Here is a 14,922-nt window from a genome sequence, read left to right on the forward strand (position 1 = left end):
CCCAGACAGACTAAACAACTTCTTTGCTCGCTTTGAGGACAATACAGTGCCACTGACACGGCCCGCTACCAAAACCTGCGGACTCTCCTTCACTGCAGCCAACGTGAGTAAAACATTTAAACGTGTTAACCCTCGCAAGGCTGCAGGCCCAGACGGCATCCCCAGCCGCGTCCTCAGAGCATGCGCAGGCCAGCAGGCGGGTGTGTTTACGGACATATTCAATCAATCCTTATCCCAGGCTGCTGTTCCCACATGCTTCAAGAGGGCCACCATTGTTCCTGTTCCCAAGAAAGCTAAAGTAACTGAGCTAAACGACTACCGCCCCGTAGCACTCACTTCCGTCATCATGAAGTGCTTTGAGAGACTAGTCAAGGACCAGATCACCTCCAATAGGTTCACAGACAACGCAATCGCTGTCGCACTGCACTCTGCCCTAACCCATCTGGACAAGAGGAATACCTATGTGAGAATGCTGTTGATCAACTACAGCTCAGCATTTAACACCATAGTACCCTCCAAACTCGTCATCAAGCTCGAGACCCTGGGTCTCGACCCCGCTCTGTGCAACTGGGTACTGGACTTCCTGACGGGCTGCCCCTAGGGGGTGAGTGTAGGTAACAACATCTCCACCCCGCTGATCCTCAACACTGGGGCCTCACAAGGGTGCGTTCTGAGCCCTCTCCTGTACTCCCTGTTCACCCACGACTGCGTGGCCCTGCACGCCTCCAACTCAATCATCAAGTTTGCAGACGACACTACAGTGGTAGGCTTGATTACCAACAATGACGAGATGTTCTACAGGGAGGAGGTGAGAGCCCTCGGAGTGTGGTGTCATGAAAATAACCTCACACTCAACGTCAACAAAACAAAGGAGATGATCGTGGACTTCAGGAAACAGCAGAGGGAGCACCCCCCTATCCACATCGACGGGACAGTAGTGGAGATGGTAGTAAGTTTTAAGTTCCTCGGCATACACATCACGGACAAACTGAATTGGTCCACCCACACAGACAGCGTGGTGAAGAAGGCGCAGCAGCGCCTCTTCAACCTCAGGAGGCTGAAGAATTTCGGCTTGTCACCAAAAGCACTCACAAACTTTTACAGATGCACAATCGAGAGCATCCTGTCGGGCTGTATCACCGCCTGGTATGGCAACTGCTCCGCCCACAACCGTAAGGCTCTCCAGAGAGAAGTGAGGTCTGCACAACGTATCACCGGGGGCAAACTACCTGCCCTCCCAGACACCTACACCACCCGATGTCACAGGAAGGCCATAAAGATCATCAAGGACAACAACCACCCGAGCGACTGCCTGTTCACCCCGCTATCATCCAGAAGGCGAGGTCAGTACAGGGGCATCAAAGCAGTGACCGAGAGACTGAAAAATAGCTTCTATCTCAAGGCCATCAGACTGTTAAACAGCCACCACTAACATTGAGTGGCTGCTGCCATACATGTAAAAAATGTATCACTAGCCACTTAAACCTCTTGGCGCACGGATCCCTTTAGCAGGATCATTTTCATCAACAACCGCTGAATTGCAGAGCGCCAAATTTTTTAAAAATTACTACAAATATTTAATTTCGTGAACTCACAAGTGCAATATAGCAAAACACAGTTTAGCATGTTGTTAATCTACCTGTCGTGTCAGATTTTGAAAATATGCTTTACAGCGAAAGCAATCCAAGCGTTTGTGTGAGTTTATCGATCACTAGACAAAACATTACAAACACCTAGCACCTTCTGGTCATGAAAGTCAGAAAAGCAATAAAATTAATCCCAGTTACACAATAAATGTTATTTTTGTTCGATAAAGATTATTTTTATAACCAAAAACCTCCATTTGGTTTGCGCGTTATGTTCAGAAAACCACAGGCTCGTGCCGGTCCTGAAGGGCAGACAAAAATTCCAAAAAGTATCCGTAATGTTCGTAGAAACATGTTAAACGTTTTTTATAATCATTCCTCATGTTGTTTTTAACATAAATAATCAATAATATTTCAACCGGACGGTAAACTATTCAATACAATAGAAAAAGAAAATGTTGAGCTACCACTTTCGCGCGCAAGAACTAATCAAAGGACATCTGGCTATCCACTGACGCGATTTGATAAGTTTCGCTAATTTTTCAGAATAAAAGCTTGACACTATGTCTAAAGCCTGTTCACAACCTGTGGAAGCCATTGGAAAAGGAATCTGGTTGATATCCCTTTAAATGGAGGATAGGCAGGCAAAGGAACAGGGATTTTTCAAAATAAGAGGCACTTCCATGTTGGATTTCCTCAGGTTTTCGCCTGCAAAATCAGTTCTGTTATACTCACAGACAATATTTTGACAGTTTTGGAAACTTAAGAGTCTTTTCTATCCTAATCTGTCAATTATATGCATATTCTAGCATCTGGGCCTGAGAAATAGGCCGTTTACATTGGGAACGTTATTTTTCCAAATTCTGCCTCCTAGCGTCAAGAGGTTAAGCAATGGCACTTAATATAATGTTTACATACCATACATTACGCATCTCATATGTACATACTGTACTCTATACCACCTACTGCATCTTGCCATCTTTATCTAATACATGTATCACTAGCCACTTTAAACAATGCCACTTAATATAATGTTTACATACCCTACATTACTCATCTCATTGATTGATTTGATAATGGGGTTTCATTCTGACACAGCCCCTCTCTCTCTCTTCTGTCAGTGTGTAACGGAGTTTCATTCTGACAGATTGTTAGGATCTCCATTTGAAATGTTTAGCTGAGAATAGTGGGTGTCTGAGTATTCTTATGAGTCTAAACCATTGGGAAATGTAGGAGAGAGATGGATAGAATAAAACAGAGAGAATGGGAGAAAAGAGGTAGAGAGATGGAGGGAAGGTGTGGAGGACAAGCAGACTAACATGAGAGGGCGAGGTGAAAGGGTGTGGAACCAGAGAGAGGGACGGAGGGAAGGAAAGGGGGCGAGGGAGGAAGGGAGTGGGTGGGCGTGAAGATATAATGAGGGGAAAAACGAGTCAGCTGATACCTCCAAGTTTCCATGGCAACCTGGAGGCCTTTCCCACCCACTCTCCTTCTGTCTCTCTCTCGCTCTCTCTCTCCACCACCCCCACCCACTCCTTTGCTCTCTCGCTCTTTTTTTGACCAATAACATGTAGCCTAGCCTATTTGTTACTATGAACACTGACTGAATTCCTTCTCTTTTCTGGGTCTGCCTGTGGCCACTCTGTCGTTGTTGTGATGTAGGATAGAATAGGCTAGTTTTGGTAGAGGGTTTAGAATAGCACATCATTCCTTATAGCTGTCTCTCACTGACAAGTTTGCTGTGTGTGTGTGTGTGTGTGTGTGTGTGTGTGTGTGTGTGTGTGTGTGTGTGTGTGTGTGTGTGTGTGTGTGTGTGTGTGTGTGTGTGTGTGTGTGTGTGTGTGTGCACACGCATGCATGCATGAGTGCCCCTCTGCCTCCTGGGTTGGGTATGTACTGCCTGGATAGTGGGCACTAGGTAGTGCTCAGATTTGACCGGGCATCTCCATATTGTATCTGGGTGCACTGCCTCAATGCCTCAGTGTTTGAGTTGGGCTTGACCAAGGTTAGGCTGGGCAGGGCTGTGCTATGCTGCTCCCTGCTCAGTGCTCTGTGTTAAGCCGTGCCTGGACTAGACTAGGCTATGCAGTTTGTCTGTTCTGTTCGCCTCCTTGGAATATCTGGGTTCAGTGTTTGGCCTTTGGGTTGTCCAGGGCAAGGCTGTGCTGCTTCTCTCTACCGTTGGGTTTTTTCTCTCCTTCCCTATGATATGCTGTGTTTTTCTGTGCTGCTCCATGCTAGATAGGGCTGTTGTGTACTGCTCCATGCTAGATAGGGCTGTTGTGTGCTGCTCCATGCTAGATAGGGCTGTTGTGTGCTGCTCCATGCTAGATGGGGCTGTTGTGTACTGCTCCATGCTAGATAGGGCTGTTGTGTGCTGCTCCCTGCTAGATAGGGCTGCTGTGTGCTGCTCCATGCTAGATAGGGCTGTTGTGTGCTGCTCCATGCTAGATGGGGCTGTTGTGTACTGCTCCATGCTAGATAGGGCTGTTGTGTACTGCTCCATGCTAGATAGGGCTGCTGTGTACTGCTCTATGCTAGATAGGGCTGCTGTGTGCTGCTCCATGCTAGATAGGGCTGCTGTGTACTGCTCCATGCTAGATAGGGCTGCTGTGTGCTGCTCCATGCTAGATAGGGCTGTTGTGTACTGCTCCATGCTAGATAGGGCTGCTGTGTGCTGCTCCATGCTAGATAGGGCTGTTGTGTGCTGCTCCATGCTAGATAGGGCTGTTATGTGTTTCTCCATGCTAGATAGGGCTGTTGTGTGCTGCTCCATGCTAGATAGGGCTGTTGTGTACTGCTCCATGCTAGATAGGGCTGTTGTGTGCTGCTCCATGCTAGATAGGGCTGTTGTGTGCTGCTCCATGCTAGATAGGGCTGCTGTGTGCTGCTCCATGCTAGATAGGGCTGTTATGTGCTGCTCCATGCTAGATAGGGCTGTTGTGTGCTGCTCCATGCTAGATAGGGCTGTTGTGTACTGCTCCATGCTAGATAGGGCTGTTGTGTACTGCTCCATGCTAGATAGGGCTGTTTTGTGCTGCTCCATGCTAGATAGGGCTGTTGTGTGCTGCTCCATGCTAGATAGGGCTGTTTTGTGCTGCTCCATGCTAGATAGGGCTGTTGTGTACTGCTCCACGCTAGATAGGGCTGTTGTGTGCTGCTCCACGCTAGATAGGGCTGTTGTGTACTGCTCCATGCTAGATAGGGCTGTTGTGTACTGCTCCATGCTAGATAGGGCTGTTGTGTGCTGCTCCATGCTAGATAGGGCTGTTGTGTGCTGCTCCATGCTAGATAGGGCTGCTGTGTGCTGCTCCATGCTAGATAGGGCTGTTGTGTGCTGCTCCATGCTAGATAGGGCTGTTGTGTACTGCTCCATGCTTTAGGGCTGTTGTGTACTGCTCCATGCTAGATAGGGCTGTTGTGTGCTGCTCCATGCTAGATAGGGCTGTTGTGTGCTGCTCCATGCTAGATAGGGCTGTTGTGTACTGCTCCATGCTAGATAGGGCTGTTGTGTGCTGCTCCATGCTAGATAGGGCTGTTGTGTGCTGCTCCATGCTAGATAGGGCTGCTGTGTGCTGCTCCATGCTAGATAGGGCTGTTATGTGCTGCTCCATGCTAGATAGGGCTGTTGTGTGCTGCTCCATGCTAGATAGGGCTGTTGTGTACTGCTCCATGCTAGATAGGGCTGTTGTGTACTGCTCCATGCTAGATAGGGCTGTTTTGTGCTGCTCCATGCTAGATAGGGCTGTTGTGTGCTGCTCCATGCTAGATAGGGCTGTTTTGTGCTGCTCCATGCTAGATAGGGCTGTTGTGTACTGCTCCACGCTAGATAGGGCTGTTGTGTGCTGCTCCACGCTAGATAGGGCTGTTGTGTACTGCTCCATGCTAGATAGGGCTGTTGTGTACTGCTCCATGCTAGATAGGGCTGTTGTGTGCTGCTCCATGCTAGATAGGGCTGTTGTGTGCTGCTCCATGCTAGATAGGGCTGCTGTGTGCTGCTCCATGCTAGATAGGGCTGTTGTGTACTGCTCCATGCTAGATGGGGCTGTTGTGTACTGCTCCATGCTAGATAGGGCCGTTGTGTGCTGCTCCATGCTAGATAGGGCCGCTGTGTGCTGCTCCATGCTAGATAGGGCCGCTGTGTGCTGCTCCATGCTAGATAGGGCTGTTGTGTGCTGTTCCATGCTAGATGGGGCTGTTGTGTACTGCTCCATGCTAGATAGGGCCGCTGTGTGCTGCTCCATGCTAGATAGGGCCGTTGTGTACTGCTCCATGCTAGATAGGGCCGCTGTGTGCTGCTCCATGCTAGATAGGGCCGTTGTGTACTGTTCCATGCTAGATAGGGCTGTTGTGTGCTGCTCCATGCTAGATAGGGCCGCTGTGTACTGTTCCATGCTAGATAGGGCCGTTGTTTGCTGTTCCATGCTAGATAGGGCTGTTGTGTGCTGCTCCATGCTAGATAGGGCTGCTGTGTGCTGCTCCATGCTAGATAGGGCTGTTGTGTGCTGCTCCATGCTAGATAGGGCTGTTGTGTACTGCTCCATGCTTTAGGGCTGTTGTGTACTGCTCCATGCTAGATAGGGCTGTTGTGTGCTGCTCCATGCTAGATAGGGCTGTTGTGTGCTGCTCCATGCTAGATAGGGCTGTTGTGTACTGCTCCATGCTAGATGGGGCTGTTGTGTACTGCTCCATGCTAGATAGGGCCGTTGTGTGCTGCTCCATGCTAGATAGGGCCGCTGTGTGCTGCTCCATGCTAGATAGGGATGTCGTGTGCTGCTCCATGCTAGATAGGGCTGTTGTGTACTGCTCCATGCTAGATAGGGCTGCTGTGTACTGCTCCATGCTAGATAGGGCTGTTGTGTACTGCTCCATGCTAGATAGGGCTGTTGTGTACTGCTCCATGCTAGATAGGGCTGCTGTGTACTGCTCCATGCTAGATAGGGCTGCTGTGTACTGCTCCATGCTAGATAGGGCTGTGTTGTGTACTGCTCCATGCTAGATAGGGCTGCTGTGTACTGCTCCATGCTAGATAGGGCTGTTGTGTACTGCTCCATGCTAGATAGGGCTGTTGTGTACTGCTCCATGTTAGATAGGGCTGCTGTGTGCTGCTCCATGCTAGATAGGGCTGTTGTGTACTGCTCCATGCTAGATAGGGCTGCTGTGTACTACTCCATGCTAGATAGGGCTGCTGTGTGCTGCTTCATGCTAGATAGGGCTGTTGTGTACTGCTCCATGCTAGATAGGGCTGCCGTGTGCTGCTCCATGCTAGATAGGGCTGTTGTGTACTGCTCCATGCTAGATAGGGCTGCTGTGTACTGCTCCATGCTAGATAGGGCTGCTGTGTACTCCTCCATGCTAGATAGGGCTGATGTGTGCTGCTCCATGCTAGATAGGGCTGCTGTGTGCTGCTCCATGCTAGATAGGGCTGTTGTGTGCTGCTTCATGCTAGATAGGGCTGCTGTGTACTGCTCCACGCTAGATAGGGCTGTTGTGTGCTGCTCCATGCTAGATAGGGCTGTTGTGTACTGCTCCATGCTAGATAGGGCTGTTGTGTACTGCTCCATGCTAGATAGGGCTGCTGTGTACTGCTCCATGCTAGATAGGGCTGCTGTGTACTGCTCCATGCTAGATAGGGCTGTGTTGTGTACTGCTCCATGCTAGATAGGGCTGCTGTGTACTGCTCCATGCTAGATAGGGCTGTTGTGTACTGCTCCATGCTAGATAGGGCTGTTGTGTACTGCTCCATGTTAGATAGGGCTGCTGTGTGCTGCTCCATGCTAGATAGGGCTGTTGTGTACTGCTCCATGCTAGATAGGGCTGCTGTGTACTACTCCATGCTAGATAGGGCTGCTGTGTGCTGCTTCATGCTAGATAGGGCTGTTGTGTACTGCTCCATGCTAGATAGGGCTGCCGTGTGCTGCTCCATGCTAGATAGGGCTGTTGTGTACTGCTCCATGCTAGATAGGGCTGCTGTGTACTGCTCCATGCTAGATAGGGCTGCTGTGTACTCCTCCATGCTAGATAGGGCTGATGTGTGCTGCTCCATGCTAGATAGGGCTGCTGTGTGCTGCTCCATGCTAGATAGGGCTGTTGTGTGCTGCTTCATGCTAGATAGGGCTGCTGTGTACTGCTCCACGCTAGATAGGGCTGTTGTGTGCTGCTCCATGCTAGATAGGGCTGTTGTGTGCTGCTCCATGCTAGATAGGGCTGTTGTGTGCTGCTCCATGCTAGATAGGGCTGTTGTGTACTGCTCCATGCTTTAGGGCTGTGTTGTGTAATGCTCCATGCTAGATAGGGCTGTTGTGTACTGCTCCATGCTTTAGGGCTGTGTTGTGTAATGCTCCATGCTAGATAAGGCTGCTGTGTAATGCTCCATGCTAGATAGGGCTGTTGTGTACTGCTCCATGCTTTAGGGCTGTGTTGTGTACTGCTCCATGCTTTAGGGCTGTGTAGTGTACTGCTCCATGCTTTAGGGCTGTGTTGTGTGCTGCTCCATGCTTTAGGGCTGTGTTGTGTACTGGTCCATGCTTTAGGGCTGTGTTGTGTACTGCTCCATGCTTTAGGGCTGTGTTGTGTACTGCTCCATGCTTTAGGGCTGTGTTGTACTGCTCCATGCTTTAGGGCTGTGTTGTGTACTGCTCCATGCTTTAGGGCTGTGTTGTACTGCTCCATGCTTTAGGGCTGTGTTGTGTACTGCTCCATGCTTTAGGGCTGTGTTGTACTGCTCCATGCTTTAGGGCTGTGTTGTGTACTGCTCCATGCTTTAGGGCTGTGTTGTACTGCTCCATGCTTTAGGGCTGTGTTGTGTACTGCTCCATGCTTTAGGGCTGTGTTGTGTACTGCTCCATGCTTTAGGGCTGTGTTGTGTGCTGCTCCATGCTTTAGGGCTGTGTTGTACTGCTCCATGCTTTAGGGCTGTGTTGTGTACTGCTCCATGCTTTAGGGCTGTGTTGTGTACTGCTCCATGCTTTAGGGCTGTGTTGTGTGCTGCTCCATGCTTTAGGGCTGTGTTGTACTGCTCCATGCTTTAGGGCTGTGTTGTGCTGCTCCATGCTTTAGGGCTGTGTTGTGTACTGCTCCATGCTTTAGGGCTGTGTTGTGCTGCTCCATGCTTTAGGGCTGTGTTGTGTACTGCTCCATGCTTTAGGGCTGTGTTGTGTACTGCTCCATGCTTTAGGGCTGTGTTGTACTGCTCCATGCTTTAGGGCTGTGTTGTGCTGCTCCATGCTTTAGGGCTGTGTTGTACTTCTCCATGCTTTAGGGCTGTGTGGGCATGCTGTAGCAGGGTGCAGTCAGTGTAGGGCCAGGGACAGGCTGTTTTATGCTGAATGTATGTCCGACTGTACACCGTGCTTTGTGAGCTAGCATAGTGCTGCTATATGCTCTGCACTTGCCTAGTGATCAGCAGGCAGGGTGCAGTCTGGGGGCACGTTTGAGCGGATCCCTTTTTTTCCAAGTCGTTGGTCACCGCCTTTCAAAGTGTGTTGCATTCAAGGGGCAAAAAGTTGTCAGACTGTTTGAACTTTACACAAATAATGTGTTCAAAAGGTCATGAGGTTTTGATTGCGGTCGACTGCAATCGTCTGCAGTTGCTTTTCACTAACTTCGCTCTGCAACCATCGTCTGCATTGTGTCTTTTTGTTTGACCCATGCAAACGTGAACAAAGACATGACTGAAACAGGAACCTTGCATTTTGCAGTCGTTTATGTGTACACTGGACATTAAGGACACCTTCCTAATATTGAGTTGCCCCCCTTTTGTCTTCAGAACAGCCTCAATTCGTTGGGACATGGACTCTACAAGGTGTTGAAAGTGTTCCACGGGGATGCTGGCCCACGTTGACTCCAATGCTTCCCATAGTTGTCGAGTTGGCTGGATGTCCTTTGGGTGGTGGACCATTCTTGATACACACAGGAAACTGTTGAACATGAAAAACCCAGCAGTGTTGGAGGTCTTGACACAAGCCGATGCTCCTGGCACCTACTACCATGCCCTGTTGAAAGGCACTTACATATTTTGTCTTGCCATTCACCCTCTGAATGGCACACATACACGATCCATGTCACAATTGTCTCAGGACTTAAAAATCCTTCTCCTCCCCTTTATCTACACTGATTGAAGTGGATTTAACAGGTGACATCAATTAAGGGATCATCGCTTTCACCTGGTCAGTCTGTCATGGAAATAGCAGGCGTCCTTCATGTTTTGTACACTCAGTGTATACAAATAAATGTGACATTTGAGTCTCTCACTGATTGATTGTACTATGAATTGACACACATAATATGATATAATGATTTCGGTTTGTGAGTGTGTTCATCTGAGCTATTGGCTGTCGCTGAGGCACCTCCCCCGCCTTCACTCCTTGACTTTTGTCTACAGTCGATTGCTTTAGCCTTAACACTCCAGCACGCCCGGTGCCTCAGTGCAGGGCTTGGGCAGGGCCGTTCTCTCGTGGCAGTGTGCCAGCTCTAGGTCTGCTGCTCTGTTCTCCACCTCTCAGCTCCCAGGGCCCCACACAGCAACCATTGTTCCCCTAACCTGCTTTGCTCTGTCTGTGCAGCCAGAGAGTACAGCTGAACTTTGCTGAGGGGAGAGCAGGGTCAGGCGTGTGTGTGTGTGTGTGTGTGTGTGTGTGTGTGTGTGTGTGTGTGTGTGTGTGTGTGTGTGTGTGTGTGTGTGTGCGTGCGTGCGTGCGTGCGTGCGTGCGTGCGTGCGTGCGTGCGTGCGTGCGTGCGTGCGTGCGTGCGTGCGTGCGTGCGTGCGTGCGTGCGTGCGTGCGTGCGTGCGTGCGTGCGTGCGTGCGTGCGTGCGTGCGTGCGTGCGTGCGTGCGTGCGTGCGTGCGTGCGTGCGTGCGTGCGTGCGTGCGTGCGTGCGTGCGTGCGTGCGTGCGTGCGTGCGTGCGTGCGTGCGTGCGTGCGTGCGTGCGTGCGTGCGTGTGGAGAGAAATAATGTGCTGACTGATCATCTCTCTTTCTTCCTCTCTCCATCGTCTGCCTCCCTATTTATCTCCCTTTCCCTCTCTCTTTTTCTCTCTTCCTCCCTCCATCCTCTCCTCCCCTCCCTCCCTCCCTCTCTCTCACTCTCTCTAGCAGGCTGAAGTAGGTGAGGAGTGTCCCCAGCCTACAGACCTGAAGATCAAGACAGAGAAGACTCAACCTGTGTCTCCCCCTCCACTCTGCACAGCCACAGACACAACAGCAGACGACTCCCTCCCCCCGGAGGACCAGACGGAACCTGTCGACCTGTCCCTCGGCAAGCCTCGCTCCTCCCTGCCCGTCTCTACGCCGACAGCCAACCCCGTACCGAGTTCCGTGGCGATGCCCACGCTGTCGGCAACCCCCATCCATACGGTAACCTTTCTAGACACCATGGTAACCACGCCAGTTATTAAGCCAGTCGGCTCGTTAGCTAGCTCCTCTTTTGGAATGATGGGTAGAAGTGTATGTTGGCTGAAAAGTGAAACCACTCACACATACTGTATTAGGGCCTGACAAAAATGTGGAAGTCAGGTTCCTATGTCTTATGTAGTAACTGTTAGTTTACAATGTTTTTATTGAAAGGCTTTGTCTTTCAGTTTAACAATCTAATACAGTACTCCCATGCTTGACACAATGTGTGTGTCCAAAATGGCACCCTATTCTCCTTTCTGGCTAAAAGTAGTGTACTGTGAATACAGTGCCATTTCAGATGGTCTTGCTCCTCTACATGTATACCCACACTATCCCCTCCTCTCCTCTCCTCTTCTCCACCCATCCATCCATCCCTCCCTCCTCCAGATGCTCTCCCCCGGGTCCATCCTAGCATCCACCCAGGGGGCAGGCGGTCAGCAGATCCTGCATGTCATCCACACCATCCCGTCGGTCAACATGCCCAGCAAGATGGGCCAGCTGCAGACCATCCCCGTGGTGGTCCAGTCTCTGCCCGTAGTCTACACCACCATGCCCACGGACGGGGTGGCCACCGCTGCCATCACAGTGCCCCTCATCGGGAGCGACGGGCGCTCGGAGGGATCCGGTGAGTCCGAGGCGGGGAGGATGGTGCTGCTGTTGTTGAGATAGAGCTTTGGCGGTTTATGTTGTAGATGTTAGTCGGTTAGCATACGCTCCTGTCCAGAGCAGTGAAGTAATGAGGCTGAAACAATCACAATACGAAACGTCATAAGTACAACCTTCTAAAGTAAGGATTTGACATAAAATCGTCAAAGTTAAACAGATAATTCACCCGAAGCATTTTTGCGCTTCGTTTTCGAATCATCCATAAGTAACTTCATTGAGTGAGACGATCCATTTTGAGATACTAAAGGATGATTTGGAAATGAAGCGTGGAAATACTAATATAGGTACCATTAACTTGCATTGGATTTGTGCCAACAGTGCAAAAATGTTGCATTTCAAACGGTGGTTAGGTAAACAAAACAAAAGCATGGATTGCTGTCATACTTTCTCCATAAACTGCTTACAGAGTAAGGAAATCTGGGTGTCCTTTTGTAATTTGGGTGAACTGTCCCTTTCATAGAGAAACGATAATAGAGTCACCTCCTCCTCTTCTCGAGCAGGAAGAAGTAGGTGATTTCTCTCACTTACACGTCGTTCCTCATCTTCCTCACTTCATCGCACAACCGGGTGTCACTTGACCTCTTGGAACGGTTTTCTCCCAAGCAATACATCTCTCTTGGGTCTCGTCAAATGTTAACTCTCTTCAAAACAATCTCACTCTGACGTACAAGCTCTTTCTCTCTTTTCCCTCCCTTTCAGTTACAATATCGCACTGTTTCTCGTTCACCCCGTCACGATATCTCACACGTGACCCGTCCCTTACTGTCCTCGTAAGGACGCCTGTCTCTGCACACACGTACACACACACAAACACTAAATATATCTGGAAAATAGAAATCCAATATGGATGGTGTTAAGAGATACACTACCAGAAGTCAGAAGGTGGGGTCACTTAGAAATGTCCTTGTTTTTGAAAGAAAAGCACATTTTTTGTCCATTAAAATAACATCAAATTGATCAGAAATACCGTGAAGACATTGTTAATGTTGTAAATGACTATTGTAGCTCGAAACGGCTGATTTTTAATAGAATATCTACATAGGCCCATTATCAGCAACCATCACTCCTGTGTTCCAATGGCATGTTGTGTTAGCTAATCCAAGTTGATCATTTTAAAAGGCTAATTGATCATTAGAAAACCCTTTTGCAATTATGTTAGTACACCTGAAAACTGTTGTCCTGATTTTAAAGAAGCAATAAAACTGGCCTTCTTTAAACTAGTGGAGTATCTGGAGCATCAGCATTTGTGGGTTCGATTACAGGCTCAAAATGGCCAGAAACAAAGACCTTTCTTCTGAAACTCGTCAGTCTATTCTTGTTCTGAGAAATGAAGGCTTTTCCATGCGAGAAATTGCCAAGAAACTGAAGATCTGGTACAGCGCTGTGTACTACTCCCTTCACAGAACAGCACAAACTGTCTCTAACCAGAATAGAAAGAGGAGCGGGAGGCCCCGGTGCACAACAAAATGGATGCAGAGGACGTGACAAATGAACTCAACATGGGGGAATTCTCACTGGTTGCTCAGGATGAAATAAATTACAAGCGTACCAGAGAGTCAGTTTTTTTCCGTATAGCCTTGATTAAAGGCTAAAACAGTTGCGTGCTTTCGTGAATGGAACAGTTTATTGTTGACACTAATTATTCAAGGTCGCTTAGTTATTTTATTTTAACGCTAAAATGCTTGATTGCATTTCGAATCACGGGTAACTCTATGCTGTGTGATGACATGAACGAATGACTGACTGACTGATAACAGTAGCCTGTATACGTATTGAACTATAGTAAGTTACGGTATGAAGACTAAACAGGATGTGCTCTTAGGCCTACAGCTCGATGGTGGTGACACAAGGCCGCTATGGGCTACTAACGATAATGACATGACTTAATATGATCATGATGATCATAATAGTAATAACAATAAGAAGGAGATCAAGAAAAATGATTATTCATTCATTATTAGTTAATGATATTATTATTATTATAAATATTATTTTGGGGACAATTTGGAACAGTGTATAAACAACACTAAATGAATTGTAAGTCGTACCAGAGAGGCTGTTCTAATGAGAAACAGTGGAAAGCTTTTATTACAGCATAGCAAATGCAGACTGGTGCTCACAGAATCAGCTATTAAACACTTCAACTGGCAACAAAAGCAGGCTGTGTAAAGCCAGTCACATTTAACAGCTCGGCTGTTGATTATAGACCTAATTAAGTTGGGGTTTCCTCTCTCCTCACTGTTCTTAGACCGTAAGTCAAGGGCCGTTTTCTCACCTCCGCTGCTGCTGCCTCCACCACGTTGTTCTCAACACCAATATACTGGTGAACTTTGATATTATTCTAAGACAAGGCGCCAATTCAACAGCGCACTGACGTTTCAGGACCGCGCACAGCGACCACTGTCACACATGGGAGTAAGAGCATTTGTTATAAAATAATAAGTCCTTAACTATATACAATTTCAGTAGCACATGCCTCGTGAGGTTCCCTAGTTAGTAACCGACGCCGTTATAACGAACGTCCTAGTGTGTACGAGAGAGTTACAGCCCAGCAGAGGTCTTGTGCGCTGAGAGAGAGACTTGGACTTTTTTGTCTTTCTTTAATGAAACATTCTCATTTCATTTAAACCCCCCCCCCCCCCCCCACCCCTTAAAACACCAAAATATCTGCTGTACTGCATACATCATACTCACCTTGCCCTCTACACATGATACAAAACAACACCACGCATCACAATAACCAAAAACCTCACCACTTCTACATCCACATATCCAACCCATCTTCCCCAGCTGTACAGACCCCCCCCCCCCCCCCCCCCCCCCAACACACCATATCTCCTGAAACGTCTTCACAAGGTCCTTTGTTGTTGTTCTGGGATTAAGTTGCACTTTTCGCACCAAAGTACATTCATCTCTAGGAGACATAACGCATCTCCTTCCTGAGCGGTATGACAGCTACGTGGTGCCATGGTGTTTATACTTGCGTACTATTGTTTGTACAGATGAACGTGGTACCTTCAGGCGTTTGGAAATAGCTCCCGAGGATGAACCAAACTTGTGGAGGTATACAATTTATTTTCTGAGGTCTTGGCTGATTTCTTTAGATTTTCCCATGATGTCAAGCTAAGAGGCACTGAGCTTGAAGGTAGGCCTTGAAATACATCCACAGGTACACCTCCAATTGACTCAAATGATTTCAATTAGTCTATCAGAAGCTTCTAAAGCCAGGACATAATTTTCTGGAATTTTCCAAGCTGTGTAAAGGCAGTCAACTTA

At 48.5% G+C, this 14,922-nt stretch overlaps 1 protein-coding gene across 3 annotated transcripts in view; it reads left to right on the forward strand.

The window, feature by feature from the left end:
• LOC129862911 (Krueppel-like factor 8) overlaps positions 1-14,922 on the forward strand; it is a 106,798-nt gene that overhangs the window by 74,430 nt on the left and 17,446 nt on the right. The window contains exons 3-4 of one of the 3 annotated variants that reach the window (XM_055935011.1): positions 10,681-10,962; positions 11,368-11,605. In XM_055935011.1, coding sequence (XP_055790986.1) covers positions 10,681-10,962; positions 11,368-11,605 — 520 coding nt within the window. The remainder of the gene's footprint in view (positions 1-10,680; positions 10,963-11,367; positions 11,606-14,922) is intronic. The other 2 variants (XM_055935012.1, XM_055935013.1) reach the window with 2 other exon arrangements.

Source organism: Salvelinus fontinalis, chromosome 9, assembly GCF_029448725.1.
Source record: "Salvelinus fontinalis isolate EN_2023a chromosome 9, ASM2944872v1, whole genome shotgun sequence".
Classification (NCBI taxonomy): domain Eukaryota; kingdom Metazoa; phylum Chordata; class Actinopteri; order Salmoniformes; family Salmonidae; genus Salvelinus; species Salvelinus fontinalis.